This window comes from Elephantulus edwardii, unplaced genomic scaffold (genome assembly GCF_000299155.1).
Source record: "Elephantulus edwardii isolate Elephantulus edwardi_28Jun2011 unplaced genomic scaffold, EleEdw1.0 scaffold00117, whole genome shotgun sequence".
In the NCBI taxonomy this organism is placed as follows: Eukaryota; Metazoa; Chordata; class Mammalia; order Macroscelidea; family Macroscelididae; genus Elephantulus; species Elephantulus edwardii.
Genome location: NW_006399867.1, coordinates 10,605,739 through 10,621,790, shown reverse-complemented (window position 1 = coordinate 10,621,790; position 16,052 = coordinate 10,605,739). Strand labels below are relative to the sequence as shown.

At 45.4% G+C, this 16,052-nt stretch overlaps 1 protein-coding gene across 1 annotated transcript in view; it reads left to right on the top strand.

The window, feature by feature from the left end:
* Positions 1-15,339, top strand: part of LOC102874741 (chromosome unknown open reading frame, human C16orf45) — a 145,428-nt gene extending 130,089 nt beyond the window's left edge. The window contains exons 3-6 of the mRNA XM_006892676.1: positions 4,999-5,072; positions 12,126-12,240; positions 13,893-13,975; positions 15,227-15,339. Of these exons, the coding sequence (XP_006892738.1) occupies positions 4,999-5,072; positions 12,126-12,240; positions 13,893-13,975; positions 15,227-15,339 (385 nt within the window). The remainder of the gene's footprint in view (positions 1-4,998; positions 5,073-12,125; positions 12,241-13,892; positions 13,976-15,226) is intronic.
* Positions 15,340-16,052: the final 713 nt, after the last annotated feature.

Here is a 16,052-nt window from a genome sequence, read left to right as displayed (position 1 = left end):
TCTCTCATAGAGCAGCTGGGGGATTAGAACTGAGTGTCGTTGGGATGGCCATGCAGCTGCTGACTACTACTCCACTAGAGCTGTGAAGGCTTTGAAAACTGAAACAAGGTCCATTCCTCACACTACACTTAAACACTAATTTGAATCAAACGAATGGAGAGAGAAGCTGTGGTATATTCACACAATGGAATACTATGCTGCACTGAAAAACAAGGAACTCATGCAATATTATTCAAAATGGGTGACCCTGGAGGACATTCTGCTGAGTGAAATATCTCAGTCACAAAAGGACAAATTCTGCATAGTGCCACTGTTGTAGAAGAGGACTGACATCAGGGTTGGGATGAGGCTGAGAAAAATTGGATAAATTATGTATACTGCATTGAAGCAGATGAGGGAGAGAACAGTTTAAAAGCGATATGTGATTGGATATTGTGGTTATAACAAGAGTCCAGAATGAAGGATGCATAGTGGAGTGTACCAGGGGGTGCAGGGGGAATTGTATACCAATGAAGGAATTTTTTTCTTTCACTTTTCAAAGGGAAGAGCGAACTGGGGCAGGGGCGTGGGCAGGGAGAAAAATGCAACAAGGAATGAATGGAAATCCAAAATCTCTATAAACTTCCACTAACATTAATAAAATAAAATTTTAAAAAACTAATTTGAGTGTAACTCAAGATGGATCAAGGACTTAGATGTAAAACTATAAAGATCATTAAGGAAAAAAATTGGGGTGAACCCCAGGAACTCTGATTTACTGCATCAATAGACTATCGAATATAACTGAAAAATGCAGCACACTCTGCCAGCAGCTAGTAGTGGAGGGTGAGTCTGTAAACGTGGAGTCAGGTCCAAACTCCCACCAGATACAAAATTCAGTGAGCCTCCCCTCAGTCAATGCCGAGGTGGCACCAGGGCGATGCTTCTGTGGACCATTCACTTAGTGGTTGGAGACAGGGCTTTACTCCCCTGATATGGAGAGCATGAGGGACATGTCCCCTTCCTTGTCATCGGTCAGCTGCCCGTGTAGAGACCCTGTTCCAATGCTGGGTTCCTGTGCTGATCCATAGGGTACCGGCAAAAGTTCAGAGTGACTTGTTCAGGTTGGGTCAATTCACAATTCTCAGCTTTGTCTGTCTCTTTAGTTGATGTTTTCATTCCCTTTCTTCCCTCAGTTTGTGTTTTAATTGTTATTATGTGCTGTCAAGTTGCTATCCATCTCATCCAGGGTCTTCCTCTTTTCACTGTGTCCCACACCCTTCCAAGCATGATGTCCTTCTCAGAGAACTGGTCCCTCCTGGCAACATGACCAAAGTATGTGAGATGGGGTTTCAAAAAGCCTTGCCTCCAAGGAGCAACCCAATTTCACCCTCTCCAGGCCAGATTTGTTACTTCTTTATAATTTCCTTTGAAAACTCAGGGTTCCTGGATTATCAACTCTAACTGTTTTCTTTGTTTTCTGGTATCTTAATTAGACAGAGTCTGGGCTGCTTTCAGCCAGGTCCAGTATTCTCATCTTATTGTTTCTTCTAGATGATTATATCGCAATATACCCTGTACCACTGAACTCCTAGGAAATTCACTAAGGTTGAGGGTGCCTGATTCCTTTTCCACCTTCCAGCACACAAATGCCTTATCAACAAGAGGTAGATAAGTCACTGATATGTCTTCCTTAGTAGAGTCCAATCAGTATAATGCCATCAATTAATGAATGTGTGTGACCTCTTGCGGAAGAGAAAGGAAATGAAGATCCTTGCAGACTAAAGATGCCACTGTACTCCGGGGTTTATTGACCCGTGAGGTAGGACAGTGGAGGTGGATTACCAGCATTGCCAGCTGAAGGTAAACGACTTCTGATCGTTCTTCAAAACTACCATGGAGCAAAAGTCATTGGCCAGACCAGTAGGTGACATACCTGACCAGGAGAGGTACTAATTTGCTCAAACAACTAAGTCTCATCTACAATAGCTGCTGAAATTGTAGTCTGGTTACATTTAGCATAATTGACTATCAAGCTTCAAGATCTATCCATTTTTGCACATCCAAATGGACGGCATAAAGGAGCGTGTGGTGGGGATCATCACCCCTGCATCCTTCAAGTCTTTGAATGTCACACTCCTTTCTGCCATAACTCCAGGAAGGTGGAGTGGCTTTGGGTTTGTCATTTTCCTCCACAGGGGATGTTCTAATGGTTTCTGCTTGAGTTTTCCTTCAACGCTGGTCCTTACATGTTGGGGACCCGGTGTGGGGGTCCTGCCAGCTGTTGAGCCTGTTGCCGTCGTGCATTCTGGACCTGGGCAGATTCCCACAGGATGGGTTCAGGCACCCTCTGAAACTAGGGAAATGGGCCTGACCAATGATTCCATGAATAACGTGACCTCCATATACAACCAGAGCAAAGACTCCACATATAACCTGACCCCAGGGCAAATTCATTTTGCATCCATCATTCCACACATATTACATTTTGTGACATTGATTACAGTCCTCACACTGTCATGGGCATGAATCTCCCCACTTCCTACTTGGCTTTTCAGTTTTCATTTATCCCTCTTTCTCTCCTGCCTTCTGAACTTCATCTCTGGACAGATGCTGCTCTTTTGATCTTGTAGGACTTATTCCTTTAAGGGACAAGTTCCTTCCTGATATTATTGATCATTTTCTAGAGTGGTGGCCTAGGGAGAAGAAACTGCAAAGATGAGATAAATAATGTAGACTGCATTGAAACAGATGAGGGAGAGAACTGTTTAAAAGGGAAATATGATTAGGTATTATTGTCATGACAAGAGTCTAGAACGAAGGCTGAACAGTGGAGTCGACTTGCGGGGAGGGATTGTATAACAATGAAAGAATTTTTCTTTTACTTTTCAAAGAGAAGAGTGAACTAGGGGGGAGGGGTGGGCAGGGTGAAAAGTAGAACAATGAATGAATGAATGGAAATCCAAAGTCTCTGTAAACTTTCATTAAAATTAATAATTTAAAAAATTTTCTTTTTGGCGAGCTCTGGTGGCCTAGTGGCAAGAAGCTGCACTGCAATCTCAGAGGTGCACGGTTCAAATCCACCAGATGCTGTGCTGGAGAAGGAGGAACAATTTCCTCCTGTACCAGTCAGATCTAATTTGACGGTACACACAAAAAATAATGAAATAAAATAAAAAATTTTTTTAAAAAAATTTGCTTTTCCCCTGTCGCCCCCGAGTTGTGCAGAGGCGGAGGCCCAGGTGCTTTCAAGATTCCGCTCCACCTGTAACCCACCTCCATGGCCGAGGAAGGCATTGCTGCTGGAGGTGTAATGGACGTTAATACCGCTTTACAAGAGGTGCTAAAGACCACCCTCATCCACGATGGCCTAGCACGTGGAATCTGCAAAGCTGCCAAAGCCTTAGACAAGCGCCAAGCCCATCTTTGTGGGCTTGCATCCAACAGTAATGAGCCCATGTATGTTAAGTTAGTAGAGGCCCTTTGTGCTTAACACCATGTCAACCTGATAAAGGTTGATGATAATAAGAAACTGGGGGAGTGGGTAGGCCTCTGCAAAATTGACCGAGAAGGAAAGCCCCACAAAATAGTTGCCTGCAGTTGTGTAGTCGTTAAGGACTATGGCAAAGAAACCCAGGCCAAGGATGTCATTGAAGAGTATTTCAAATGCAAGAAATGAAACCAATAAAGAACTTGGCATATTGCTTTTCTGTTATTTTTTGAGGGGAGTGAGGAACAATAAAATGGAGATTTTATAACAGAAAAAAATTAATAATAAAAAAATTTAAATTTTTTTTTAAAAAGGAAGCTGTACTGAAATCCCAAAGGCACCCAATTTGAATCTCCTTGGGAGAAAGACGGGCAATCTCCTTCTGTCTGATTTGCTGTGTCTGAAAACCTGCTGGAGGGTCAGCGATGGGTCGGTTCTGACTCGAGAACACCAACAAGAATGTTGTTTGGCTGAATGTTGCGTCACGTGGATGATTGTAGTTTCCAATTGGAAGAGTGGCCAAGAGTCATGGTCTTGGGGCGGTTGCACAAATAAGCCTTGTCTTTTTTTATGATTTTGAGTTTTAATGAACATTCCCTCCCCGCCCCCCGACTCTATCAGAGTCATTCTATTGTGATTTCTTTCACAGGGATCAGGAGGTAGCCCTCTAATCCTTCTGACCTTGGATCATGAAGAATGACATTGACAAATTAGTTTTTTGAACTCATAGTCTTGGTCTTTCTTCGTCCATCTTTGCTTTAATAGGAAGAGGTCAATGATCGCACCTTAGATGACTGTTCATGTGATTTTTTAAAATAAAATTTTTATTTTATACTTATTTACTTACAAAGTTCCTATACATTGTTTGTCACACTGGAGCTTTCCCATTTCCTTTACCCACCCTGCCCTCTACCCATCAAGGTATGTGACCCTATGATCACCCCCTGCCCATCCTCACCCCTCTGCTCCTCCCCTCCCCTCCTCCTTGTATCCTCATGCACGTTTTACTAATTATCTTTCTATTTCTACAATAATGGTCTTATACAGTGTTTATCCTTATGGGACTGAGTTAGTTCACTTAGCATAGTGCTCTCCAGACCCTCCCAAGTGAGGAAGTAGTTTTCAAAATCATGTGATTTTAAGGCCCAAGTTGCTTGTGATGTTTTAAGATATATCTATTACTTTCATAACCTTAAAAAAAGAGATACTCAAACAGAACATGCAATGTGAGCTTGCTCATATAAGCAAACAAAAGCTGAGCTCGTGACCACTAGAACAAACAATATCACTCTCAATAGTATTTTATCATCTCTAAGTGGTAGAATAATAATGGGGCAATGTTTTTGGGGTTTGTTTTCCTTTTAAAAACCGGGTAATGAACATATAGCAACTTTACAAAGGACAGCTTTACAAAGGACAACTTTACAAAGGACACCTTCTACAACTCTTTGTTTAAATAAGAATGGTTCCAGAGTGCAGAATGTTCTCTCCGTGTAACCTGTTGTCACATAGTGTCCCTGTTTTCCCAGGATGGATGACATTCAGCTCTGCAAAGACATCATGGACCTGAAACAGGAGCTGCAGAACTTGGTGGCCATCCCAGGTAACCTTTCAAGACTTCACCTTGTACTAAGCAGCTGCACAGAGCCCCACCCTGACCTATTTGCCCCCCTTGGGTCTGGAAGACAGACATCATCTCCTGTCCTTGGGGATCTCATCCTTGCAACACCCCCATCCTTGCATGGTTCAAATGCAACCATTAATCAGACAGACCTGGGCTTGAGTCTTGGTTCTGCCACTTTCTGGCTGTGGGATGTTGGGCAAGTCACTTCAATCTCTGTGAGTCTCAATTTCACATCTTAAGAAAGTGAATGTGTAATAAACCATTCTTACTTAAACATAACTTAATTAGATGTAAGTCTCACTATAATAAATGATGCAAATCAAATACTTAATCCGAGTCTGGTCCAAAATATATTAGTTCAAAAAATATTAGTTATGACTTATTAGTTCACCTTAGCTTATTTAATTATATGAAAATTTACAAAGCAAATTAAGTTTTCCATTCAATCATCCGTACACATTTTGCTTTATTTCTTTTTTTAAAAAAATTTATTTTATTATTTTAGTGTGCGTACCGTCAAATCGAATCTTACTGGTACAGGAGGAGATTTTCTCTCCTTCTCCAGCAGAGCGTCTGGTGGATTTGAACCGTACATCTCTGGGATTGTAGTGCAGCTTCCTGCCACTAGGTCACCAGAGCTTCCTACACATTTTGTTTTATAACATTAATAACAATCTCTACATAATCACATCCTTCACACTTCCTGCCTGTGATTCTCATTTCCACTAATCCTTCAAGCCTACCCTACCCTTCCTTCCAGGTTTTATCCCTGGATAGGTGCTATTCTTTTGACCTTTAATGGTTGGTTATTTGAAGGAGTGAGTGCCTCCCTAGCGTTTCTGGTACCTCTTTATACCTATCTATTTTTTTGGCTGAAGGTTGAGCCAAGAGGCTGAATTTTGTTCCAGGTTCAAAGACTCGGGGGTTCTGCCAGTCTCTGTTGGAGCAGTAAGCCTGACTCGTTTTGGCTTTGAGTGTTGTCCCATGTTTCCCACACTCTATCCAGGCCCTTCTACCATGATCCCCTTTAGAGTGGTCAGCGTTGATGACCTGGCACCATTTCATTCTGGTCTTGGGGTCCTGCAGTTGAGGGTTGGTGCATTAATCCTATGGACTGATGGTTTCAGTATATCTTTGCTTTTCATCTTTCACCTGTTCTGAGAATGAGAGGCTAATCAAGAGTTGCATCTTTGCTGGTGGCTCAAAAGATGTTGAGATCTGTAAGTAGATTTGAACCACCAATCTTATGGCCAACAGCTGAGTGCATTAACCGCTTTCGCAGCCGGGGCCTCCTTTATGTAAGACACTCAGATGTTGAAGTTCTACAACAGCCTTGCATTTCCTTCCATCTTATCCCTCTCTCCTGCTGTCGTCTCCTAGCTCCTTGTTCTGTCCCTTGGACAAATTCTAGGTTTGGAGCTAACTTTAGGGGGTCAGGAAATGAAGTATTTGGCAGCACATCAACAACAACATTAAGAAGAACGTGAAACAGCTAGGAAAATTATGTTTCTCCAGCCTGTTCACCACATGGAGAAGCAGGCTGGGGGGGGGGTGACTGTCATTAACAAGAACACCTGGGCCACTTCCTGCCATGAGGGCTTCTCAAGGACAAGTGTCAGTGCTTCACCCCAGTTCACTGTGGTCACCACCACCTCAAAGCAGGGGAGGACACCTTGGGCAATTTCCCAGGGACAGGAGATTAGGATCTCCCTCCTAGAGCTGTTGGGCTCTCATGGCAGGAAGTGGCCCAGGTGTTCTTGCTAAGACTGTCACCCCCAGCCTGCTTCTCCATGTGGTGACTGGGCTGGAGACACATGGAGTTCTTAGCTGTTCCTCATTCCTTTTTTTACTTAATGCACTGGGAAAGCCTGCAGTCAGGGGCCTCTCCAAATTATTGAGGAGCAGTAAAGACAGCTTGAGGACTGAAGTGTGTCTGGTTCAGGCCGTAGTCTTCAGTCACTCACTCGCTATGCATCTGAGAGCTGGACAACGACTAAGGATGACAGAGAATTGATGCCTTTTAATTGTGGTGCTGAAAAGAAGTGCTGAATATGCCATGGACTACCAAACAAAATCAAACAAGTATGTCTTGGAGAAGGCGCAGCCAGAGTGCTCCTTGGAGGGAAAGCGTATGATGCTCCTGTTAAGTTAGCAGACTTAAGGAAGAAATCAGAACGAGAGAAAGCTTAATGCAGCTTTATTAAAGGGGGAGGGAATAAGGGGCGCTCCCGGGTGAAGTTCCTCATTCTGGGGGTGCAGCATGGGGAAGGCACGCTGTGAACTTACTCGGGAGGGTTTTTATAACAGAGTCTTTAGAGAGGGACATTCCAGTCTGATTCATGATCCACCTGCTAGCCCAGCCAGGCAGGCAAGGCCGTTTGCTCTTATCAGCAGCAGGCAAGGCCATCAGCTTTTGAATTCTGAATACTTCATTCTTCTCTTTGTCCCTCTTTGTCCAGACTTAACAGCTCCATCTCACATCCTTTGGGCATGTTGCTAGGAGAGGCTATTCCTTGAAGAGTGACATCATGCTTGGGAAGGTGAAGGGATTGCGAAGTAGAGGAAGACTCAACCCGGTAGATATACATGGTGACTGTAGCAATGGGCTTGAGGGTCGTCAGAGATTGTGAGGATGGCACAGGATAGGACAGGGTTCAGATCTATTGTTCATAGGGTCACTTAACTTGATGGCACCTAACAAAAATCCCCTCCCGTGTGATGAGCTGCCTCTGAAAACCCGCTGCAGGGTCAGCCATGGGTGGGTTTCAGTTCAACAGTACAGGACAACAGAGCCCTTTGACAACAGGCCTTCATACTACCATCTAGTGGGCGGAGGTCCAGGAGGCCTCTGAACACCTCACAAAGCACATGAAAGCGTTCACCACAAAACCTTATCTAACTCTCACGCTTAAAAAACTCACTGATACTGAGATGGTATCAACTCATAGCTGACCCTGCATTGGGTTTCCCGGCCTGTAAATCACACGGGAAGAGATTGTTCATCTTTCTCCCACAGCTAGTTCTAAGTGGTGTGAACAGTGACGCACCCATCTGTTTACCAAAAGGTTGGTGATTCATTCAAAGGCACCTTAGGAAACAGGCCTGGTATCTGTGTCTGAAAGTTCACGACCCTAGTGAGCAGCTGTCCAGTGCACACAAAGGTGGACTCAACAGCACTAACAACAATTTAGATTGTAAAATCAGAGTATAGGGCCAGGGAGAGATACCCCCTTTTCTTACACACTTCAGAGTTCCTCATATTAAGGGGTCCTTGGACCACCAAGAATCTGAGATCACTAAGGTAGGAAAAGAGATCCTGGCTGGCACACACAGGCAAGCACTAGACAGAAGGGTAAGCGGTTCAAATCCACCCAGGGGTGCCTCTGCAGAGAGGCCTAGAAATCTTCTCAATGATCACAGCCTTGAAAACTCAGCAGAGCAGTTCTCCTCTAACACGTGGAGTCACTATGAGTTGTAGTCATGTGTATGCAACTAGTAGCAAAGCCAAATGTCGCTAGGAGTCCCTTGGTGCTTGTGGCTAACATACTCCACTACCAGCCATAAGGTTGGAGATTCAAGATGACCGGGAGGCACTCAGGAGAAAGGCCTGACAAGTCTGCTTCCAAAATACTTAGCCATTGAAAAGCCTGTGTGGAGCACACAGTTCTCCTCTGATGTCCCCAGAGTCTCTCTCCGAGTGTCAGAGCCCAGGGAGAAATTACAAGGTAAGCTCATGGTAAGACAAACATAGCCTCCACAATTCAGGAGGCACTTAACTCGACACTCAAATGCTACGCGATTTGCTTTTCATCGATGAGATAAATGCTTCTTTCTATTTTAGTATTTATTTAGTAAATATTTGACATGGGGGCTCTTGTCAGCGTGGTACAGCAGCAGCCTGGGCGGCCACCCTTCTCTCCCCATGAGAGAAAAGCTATCAGGGGCAAGAAGCCCAAGGCTAACTCTTATGACGTAAAGATCGGACACACTCCCCTCATCAACCTTTTGTTAAAAAAAAAAAAATAGTGGCTTTCATATAATAATTCCTTTACATTATGTTTCATTCATATACATTGTGTTTTATACAGTCTTTCATTTACATTGTATTTCATACAATCATTCATATACATTCTATTTTATATTTGTTCTTAATTGGTTTGCTCACAAAGTTTATATGCATTGTATCTCACACTCTTCTTCATTCACATTGTGTTTCATACAATCATTCTGAAGCACTGTGTTTTATGAAATTAATGACCATTGAACTTTGCCCATCATGACCCTGTCTTTTGGCCCTGATCCTTCCCATTTGCTTCCCCCTCTCCTTCCACCCATCAAACTGTGCAGCTCTGTGGTTTCACCCCTACCTATCCTGACCCCTCTACTCCCCACTTCCTTCCCCTTGAGTTCCTGTATGTGTTTTACTAGCCGTTCCTCCCGCCACTTTCACTATTGGGTTCGAGAATTCATTGAAATATTATTGTTTGTTTTTAAGTGCCAGTTATGACTCATAGCAACTCTATGAGCAACAAATCAAAAACTTACAGATAATACTGTGTTGGGACTTCCTAGGGAATCAACAGGTTACAATTTGGGGCAAGGACAACCCAGGATATGAGGTCCACTTCTTGGTTATGCCTACAGGAGGACTTATCTCTGGCCTCTTGGCCCCTCCACCCAGAGTGTGCTCTGCTCAGACAGGCGATACAGAGCTCTTTGTTGCTGTTGTTATGTGCTGTCGAGTCAGCTGTGACTTACCGATCCTATGGCCAATAGCTCTGAACTCTGCTCCATTCTTAGCCAATCTCACTGTGTCTGACACATCCATCCTCATTCCTCCAGTTATGGTTTCAGTCCATCTCATCCAGAGTCCCTCAACCCTTCCAAGCATGATATGCTACTCCAAAGACTGGCCCGTCCTGGCTACATGCTCAACATATGTGAGATGGAGTCTCAAAATCCTTGCCTCCAAGGAGCAGCTTGGCTTCACCCTCTCCAAAACAGACCTGTTTGTTCTCTTGGCAGTCTGTGGCATATTCAATACTCTTCTCCAACACCACAACTCAAAGGCATAAATTCTTCTTCTGTCATCCCAGGATATCATCCAGCTCTCTGACGCATAGAAAACAATTGCAAAGACCATGGCCTGCATCAGGTGCACCTTAATCTCTAGACTGACATCCTTGCTCTTCAGCACCCTGGAGAGATTCCCTGACAGCAGATTTTGCCACTGCAATTTGCCTTTAGCTCCCCCAGTAAGTGCCTGGGAGAATCCCACTTACTTCAGCCTAAAGGTCCTCAGTTTTCTCACTCCATGACTCCTCAGCCATGCTATTCCCCCATGCTCCTCAGGCAAGAGCAGTTAATGAGTTCAAATAGTCAACCTTTAGGGAGGCAGCTCAATGCTGAACCACAGTGCCACCATGGCTCCTTGACACAGGTCTAGGGGTTGGTGTTTACAACACATATCTTGGAGAGACACATTTCAATCCAGAGCAGCCAGTGACTTGGAGCCTTCGGTAAGGAACTGGTTTTTAAACTGGCTCAGGTCATTTCTTGGTTTAGGCCCCTTCATGTGGTCAGTGCGGCAGGAACAGAATGCTACAGCCAAGCTGGGGGAGGCTGGGGAATTGCGATTGTTGCTAAGAACTAGAAAACATGGTTCATGGATACCTGAGTGACAGGTGCGGCAAGTTGCTGGTGGATGCTGCATGTCAGTGGGTGATGATAGCAATCACCTGGGTACAGATGACAGTGACACCTGTAACTATTGGAACGCTGGCACGGATTACTTGGAGATTATTTGGAAATTCCCCCATGATTCTTTGCTGAGACCTCTTGGTTAACAAGAGAAACAGATGCTTTCTCTTAACCCAATATTAAGTTCTCTTTGCCTCTGTTTCCAAATCAGGAGATTTTTAACACAGTGTAGGCAAGCAGAATGGACAAGCTGCTCATGTCCTAGTACCATCTGAAGGGTCAAGCAGAGGGGGACACAGTGGTTTTAGACCCCAGCCCTCCTCATTCTCTTGATCTACATCTTCAGTCCAACTCAACGGCAGATGCCAACAACACAATATAATCACACTTTCCCCACTTCCTCTCTATAATTCTCATTCCCATCAATCTTTCTATCCTACCCCTTTCTGCCTTTTTTACTTCATGTGATATTCTAGCAAGTAAGTACCTCCCTGCTGCTATTAGTCACTTTGCAGACTTGTCTATTGTTTGAATGGCCTGGATCAGGTACACTTTAGTGAATGACCATGGCCTGGATCAGGCACACCTTAGTCTCTAGACTGACACCATTACTCTCTAGCACTCCTAGACCTTGATGTTATTTGTGACTGGACTAATGTCATTAGCATTGATGATTTTCTTCTGAGAATATGACTTACTTTTACCAAGGAGTAATTCCCTCGTGAATCCCTGGTTGGGTCCCCCCATCCCTGCCTTCAGCAGTGCCTTCTTGCTCTCTTATTACATTTACTAGGGGCTTGCATGGTGAAATTTCAGAGTAAACCATTCACTACTAACACTATGTACTTCCTCCCCCCACCCCAGCCTTCCCCTCCACCCCACCCACCCCACTTTCTTCATAGCAGCAGTAAGATCTTTAAAACCTCAGTGTATTCATTCAACGGAAAAGTCAGTGCAGCCAGTGTTAGTGATGGAGACACAGCATGACATGGGAAGCCTATCATTAAGTCGAAACACGAAGCCAGGATGCAGAATTGTGTAACCTACATCCTGATTGCTGGATGTCTAGAAATGATACTGGTTATGCACAGGAGATGGAGGGAAGGGTCCTTCCAGGGCTCAGCTTCTGTGTGCTGGTGTGACTGCAGCATGCATGCGATTTACAGATGAGGAAACTGAAGTTTCCAGAGCTAGCGCTGCTCGTACCAAGCGCACGTGCGCGCGCGCGCACACACACATACCCCCACAGCCCGAGTAAATGGCAGAACTGAGCTTTAGTCACTTCCAAGTTACACTCACCTCGCTCCATTCCTGATGTTTTCTTCTCCCAAGAGAAAGAAAAAACCAAGCTGCAGAAGCAGAGAGAGGATGAGTTGATCCAGAAGATTCACAAACTGGTGCAGAAGAGAGATTTCCTGGTGGACGACGCTGAGGTCGAGCGGTTACGGTCAGTGAGATGAGGGACCCCTGTTCGAGCCTCCCCTTTGAGTCCCTGTCTGCTCCTGAACACTCTTCACACGGCCTTCCCCACACAGGCTCAGCCCCGCCAACACCCGCACCCCAAAGCTGAATGAACCCTACCCCACATTCCACAGAAAGTCAAAAGCAACCCCCAGAAACCTTCCAAAGGCCTGTGAGTCTTCAGTGAAGTTTCCCTGAAGAGATTTTTAAAGAGAGAGAGTTACATCACATAACATACCCCAGATCCCTTTCTACTTTTTGTAACAGGTTTTATTGTGTTTTGGGTGAAAGTTTGCACAACAAATTAGGTGGCTGTTTGACCTCTATCGTTGTTTCCGTTACATCCGTTGGATTTTCCAGGCAAGTGGACATTCTCTTTCATTGTGTTCTGGTGGCCCCATTTCTGATATTCTGGTTTCCCCTGTCCCCCTTCATTTCCCATCTTGGCTTCAGAGTGATTGTTCACTTTTCAGCCTCAGAACTTCTTACCGCTCCTCTTCACTGAGTTTTCTCTCTGGGCCTTCAAGGCTGCTTCTGGAAGCTTCTGTGGAAACCCCTGGCTTGCCTCCTCCCCAGCCATCCCTACTCCCCAGCCTTGTTTGTTCCAGTCTCCTCACTTTGGAGAAAGGCTAAGATGCCCTTTTCAAGCCCCCAGGGTCTGCTGTTTTGTCCCTGAGCAAAGGAGAGAAGTGGAGAGTCCTCCTGGCTCCCAGGGCCTCTCCTCACACAGGAGACAATGGCATCTTCCCTCTCCGAGTCCTACGAGGTTCCTCTCAGGTGCACACCTGCCTGGCCAGGCAAGGCTCGCCTCCTGACCCTTCTCCTGGAGAGCCTTAGAAGAGCCAGGGTCACTTTCCCTAGAAGCCTGTCCCTGCCATGCACCTCCTGGTTGTGGGGAACAGGTCTCTAAGGTGGCTTAAAGGCACAGTGTCAAGAGGTGTCTCCCATAGCAAGAACATGGAAACAGCCCAAATGCCCAACTGCAATCAAATAGATTGAGAAATTAGGATGCAGTCACAGGATGGAATACTACGCAGCACACAGGAACAATGAATTTGTAAATTACTACCTAACTTGGACGGGACTGAAGAGCATTATGCTGAGTGAACTAACTCAGTCCCATAAGGACAAATACTGTATAAGACCATTGTTGTAGAACATGTATGAGGATCCAAGGTGGGGAGGGGAAAACAAAGGGGTGAGGATGCGGAGGACTGGCTTAATGATAGGGTCGCACAATTTGATGGGTGGAGGGAGGGATGGGTAAAGGAAAGAGGAAAGATCTGGTGTGAGAAACAATGTTCACAAACTTTGGAAGTAGATCAGTATAAAATATAAACTTTATATAATAAAAAAGAGGTGCCTCCCAGGTCACTAAGAGCCCACAAAGAGTAGGTTCAATAAAACACCTATCACTTCCCTGGTATCTCACCTTGGCCCCAGGTCAACAGTTTACCTGTGTTGATACAACTCTGCTTCAGATCAGGTTCATCCAACACAGTAGACACATATTCACACACACATGCATCACACCATCCACAGAGCCTGCTTCAGAATCCCAAAGGCTCGCCTGATCTTTTGCCTCATCGATTCTGTCCCTGATGTTTTCCCTCCTGACTGGACTTTTGTCTTTTACAGGGAACAAGAAGAAGACAAGGAGATGGCCGACTTCCTGAGGCTCAAGTTAAAACCTCTAGACAAAGTAACGAAAGCTCCCGCCAGTGAGTGCAGAAAAGTGGACATTTTATAATTAACTTAATGGGGGGTGCTGGTGCCCTAGTGGCAAGAAGCTGCGTTGCAAAGACACTCAGTTTGAATCCACCTGCAGGAGAAGGATGGGCAGTCTCCTCCAGAGCAATTAACTGCCTCTAAAAATCTGCTATGGGTTGATTCCAACTTGATGGTACACAGCAACAACGTTAGAAATTTTAAATCAACAAGGAAGTAAGCACGAGGAGAATCAGTAGGAGCAGCAAAGAGCACAGCTGTCATCTCTAATTATCAGAATTAACAATTACCTAAGTCAATAAAGTGTATTTACAATGATTAAAGGAGTAAAAGAGAGAATCAAAACAAAAATTAAAAAGAGAAAGAGAAAATCAGAACAACAGGAAAAGTCACTAAAACAAGCTCCATGGGTCGGTTTAAAAACAGATTAAACACAGGGACACAGCTGAAGGGAAGATTCATAAACTGGAAGATAGCTTTGAGGAAATTACCAAGAATCTAGCACGGAGGTGGAGGAGGGGAGAATATAGCATAAAGGGACAAAGAAAATATGAAAAAGCGGTAATTAGACATGGAGGGTGAGTGAGAAGGTCCAACTTACATCTAACAGGCATTCCAAAAAGCAAGAGAACAGCTAATGGAGCTATTCTAAAAATAATATATAATGTTATAATAATATTTCCAGAAATTATGTATAAACATGGCCTAGAACTGAAAGTCCTGAGCCCTTAGATTAAATTGACTTGAATAAAAATTTCTAGTTATCCAGGGGAGCTCTGGTGGCCTAGTGGCAAGGAGCTGCAACTACAATCCCAGAGGCGAACAGTTTGAATCCACCAGATGCTCTGCTGGGGAAGGAGGGACAATCTCCTCCTGTACCAGTCAGATCTGATTTGACGGTACACGCACACAAAAATAATAAAATAAAAAAAATTTAAAAAATTCCAGTTATCCATTTGCGCAATGCTTCTTGAGTGTTAGCCTTATGCTTAGCTCAGTAGATGCTTCGATGAGGTGAGCTAAGATGTGGGCAAAAAGCTCTGTGACTGGAAGCCAGTGGACACAGAAGGAGGCAGCATCCATCACCAGGACCATTTAAAACACCCGTCAGCTTTTAGTGCCATTCCTCCTGGCCTGCAGAGTTGAGCTAGCCCTGGCCAGGGGTTGGGATGGGGTTGGAGTTATAGACTTTTGGGGCTGTCCCCACCTCATCCATTCCTCTCTCCTCTCCTCCCTTGTCACAGGCTCCCGCGCAGAGAAGAAAGCAGAACCCCCACCTAGCAAGCCCACAGTGACCAAGACGGGGCTGGCACTCATCAAGGATTGCTGTGGGGCTACCCAGTGCAACATCATGTAGTCCCCACCTGGGGTGCCCCCCGGGGCCACGGGAATCCCCCCTCCCACCCTCTTGTCTTCATAGCCCCCATTTCACAGGGGCCCAAGAGCTCTCCAAGTTGGAAGGGGTTGAAGGCAAGCCCATGACTGCAGCCAGGGGCCGTGGGCGCGGCGGGCAGGCCCAGCCGCCCTGTACAGAGTGTAGCAATAGGGAGTCCCTCACCGTCGCATGGCCCTCCCCAGAGCATGCTGAACCCTGGAGTCTGTCTCACCATTTATCCAACCACCAGGAAAGGTCCTCCTTCCAAAAAGTATATCCTACTTCTCTCTAGCTGTATCTACCCCACCGTGTGAATGGACTGGGAGAGGGGATTGGTCCCCAAGTGTACACAGATGTGACTTCTCAGCCACCTAGCACCATATTGGACACATCCCCCATTTGCCCTCCACTCTGCTGTCAGGTCTGCCCCAAACAGGCATAGCTCCCCCGCATCTGTCCCCTCCCCAGAGGCTATGCCCTGGAGGACTCCGCGCAGCCCACAGGCGCCATAGATGTGGCATTCTCGGGGACCCAGAGGGCCCGTCTGTGAACATTATGCTTGTGTGTGGTGTCATGACCACGTCTCCCGCTTCCTTCTAGCCTGTGTCTATGTACGGTTCCTGTCAGGAGTGTGTCCACTGCGCTCTCTTTTCCCCAGGGGTGGGGAGCACCATGAGGACGGGGAGGCCAGGCTG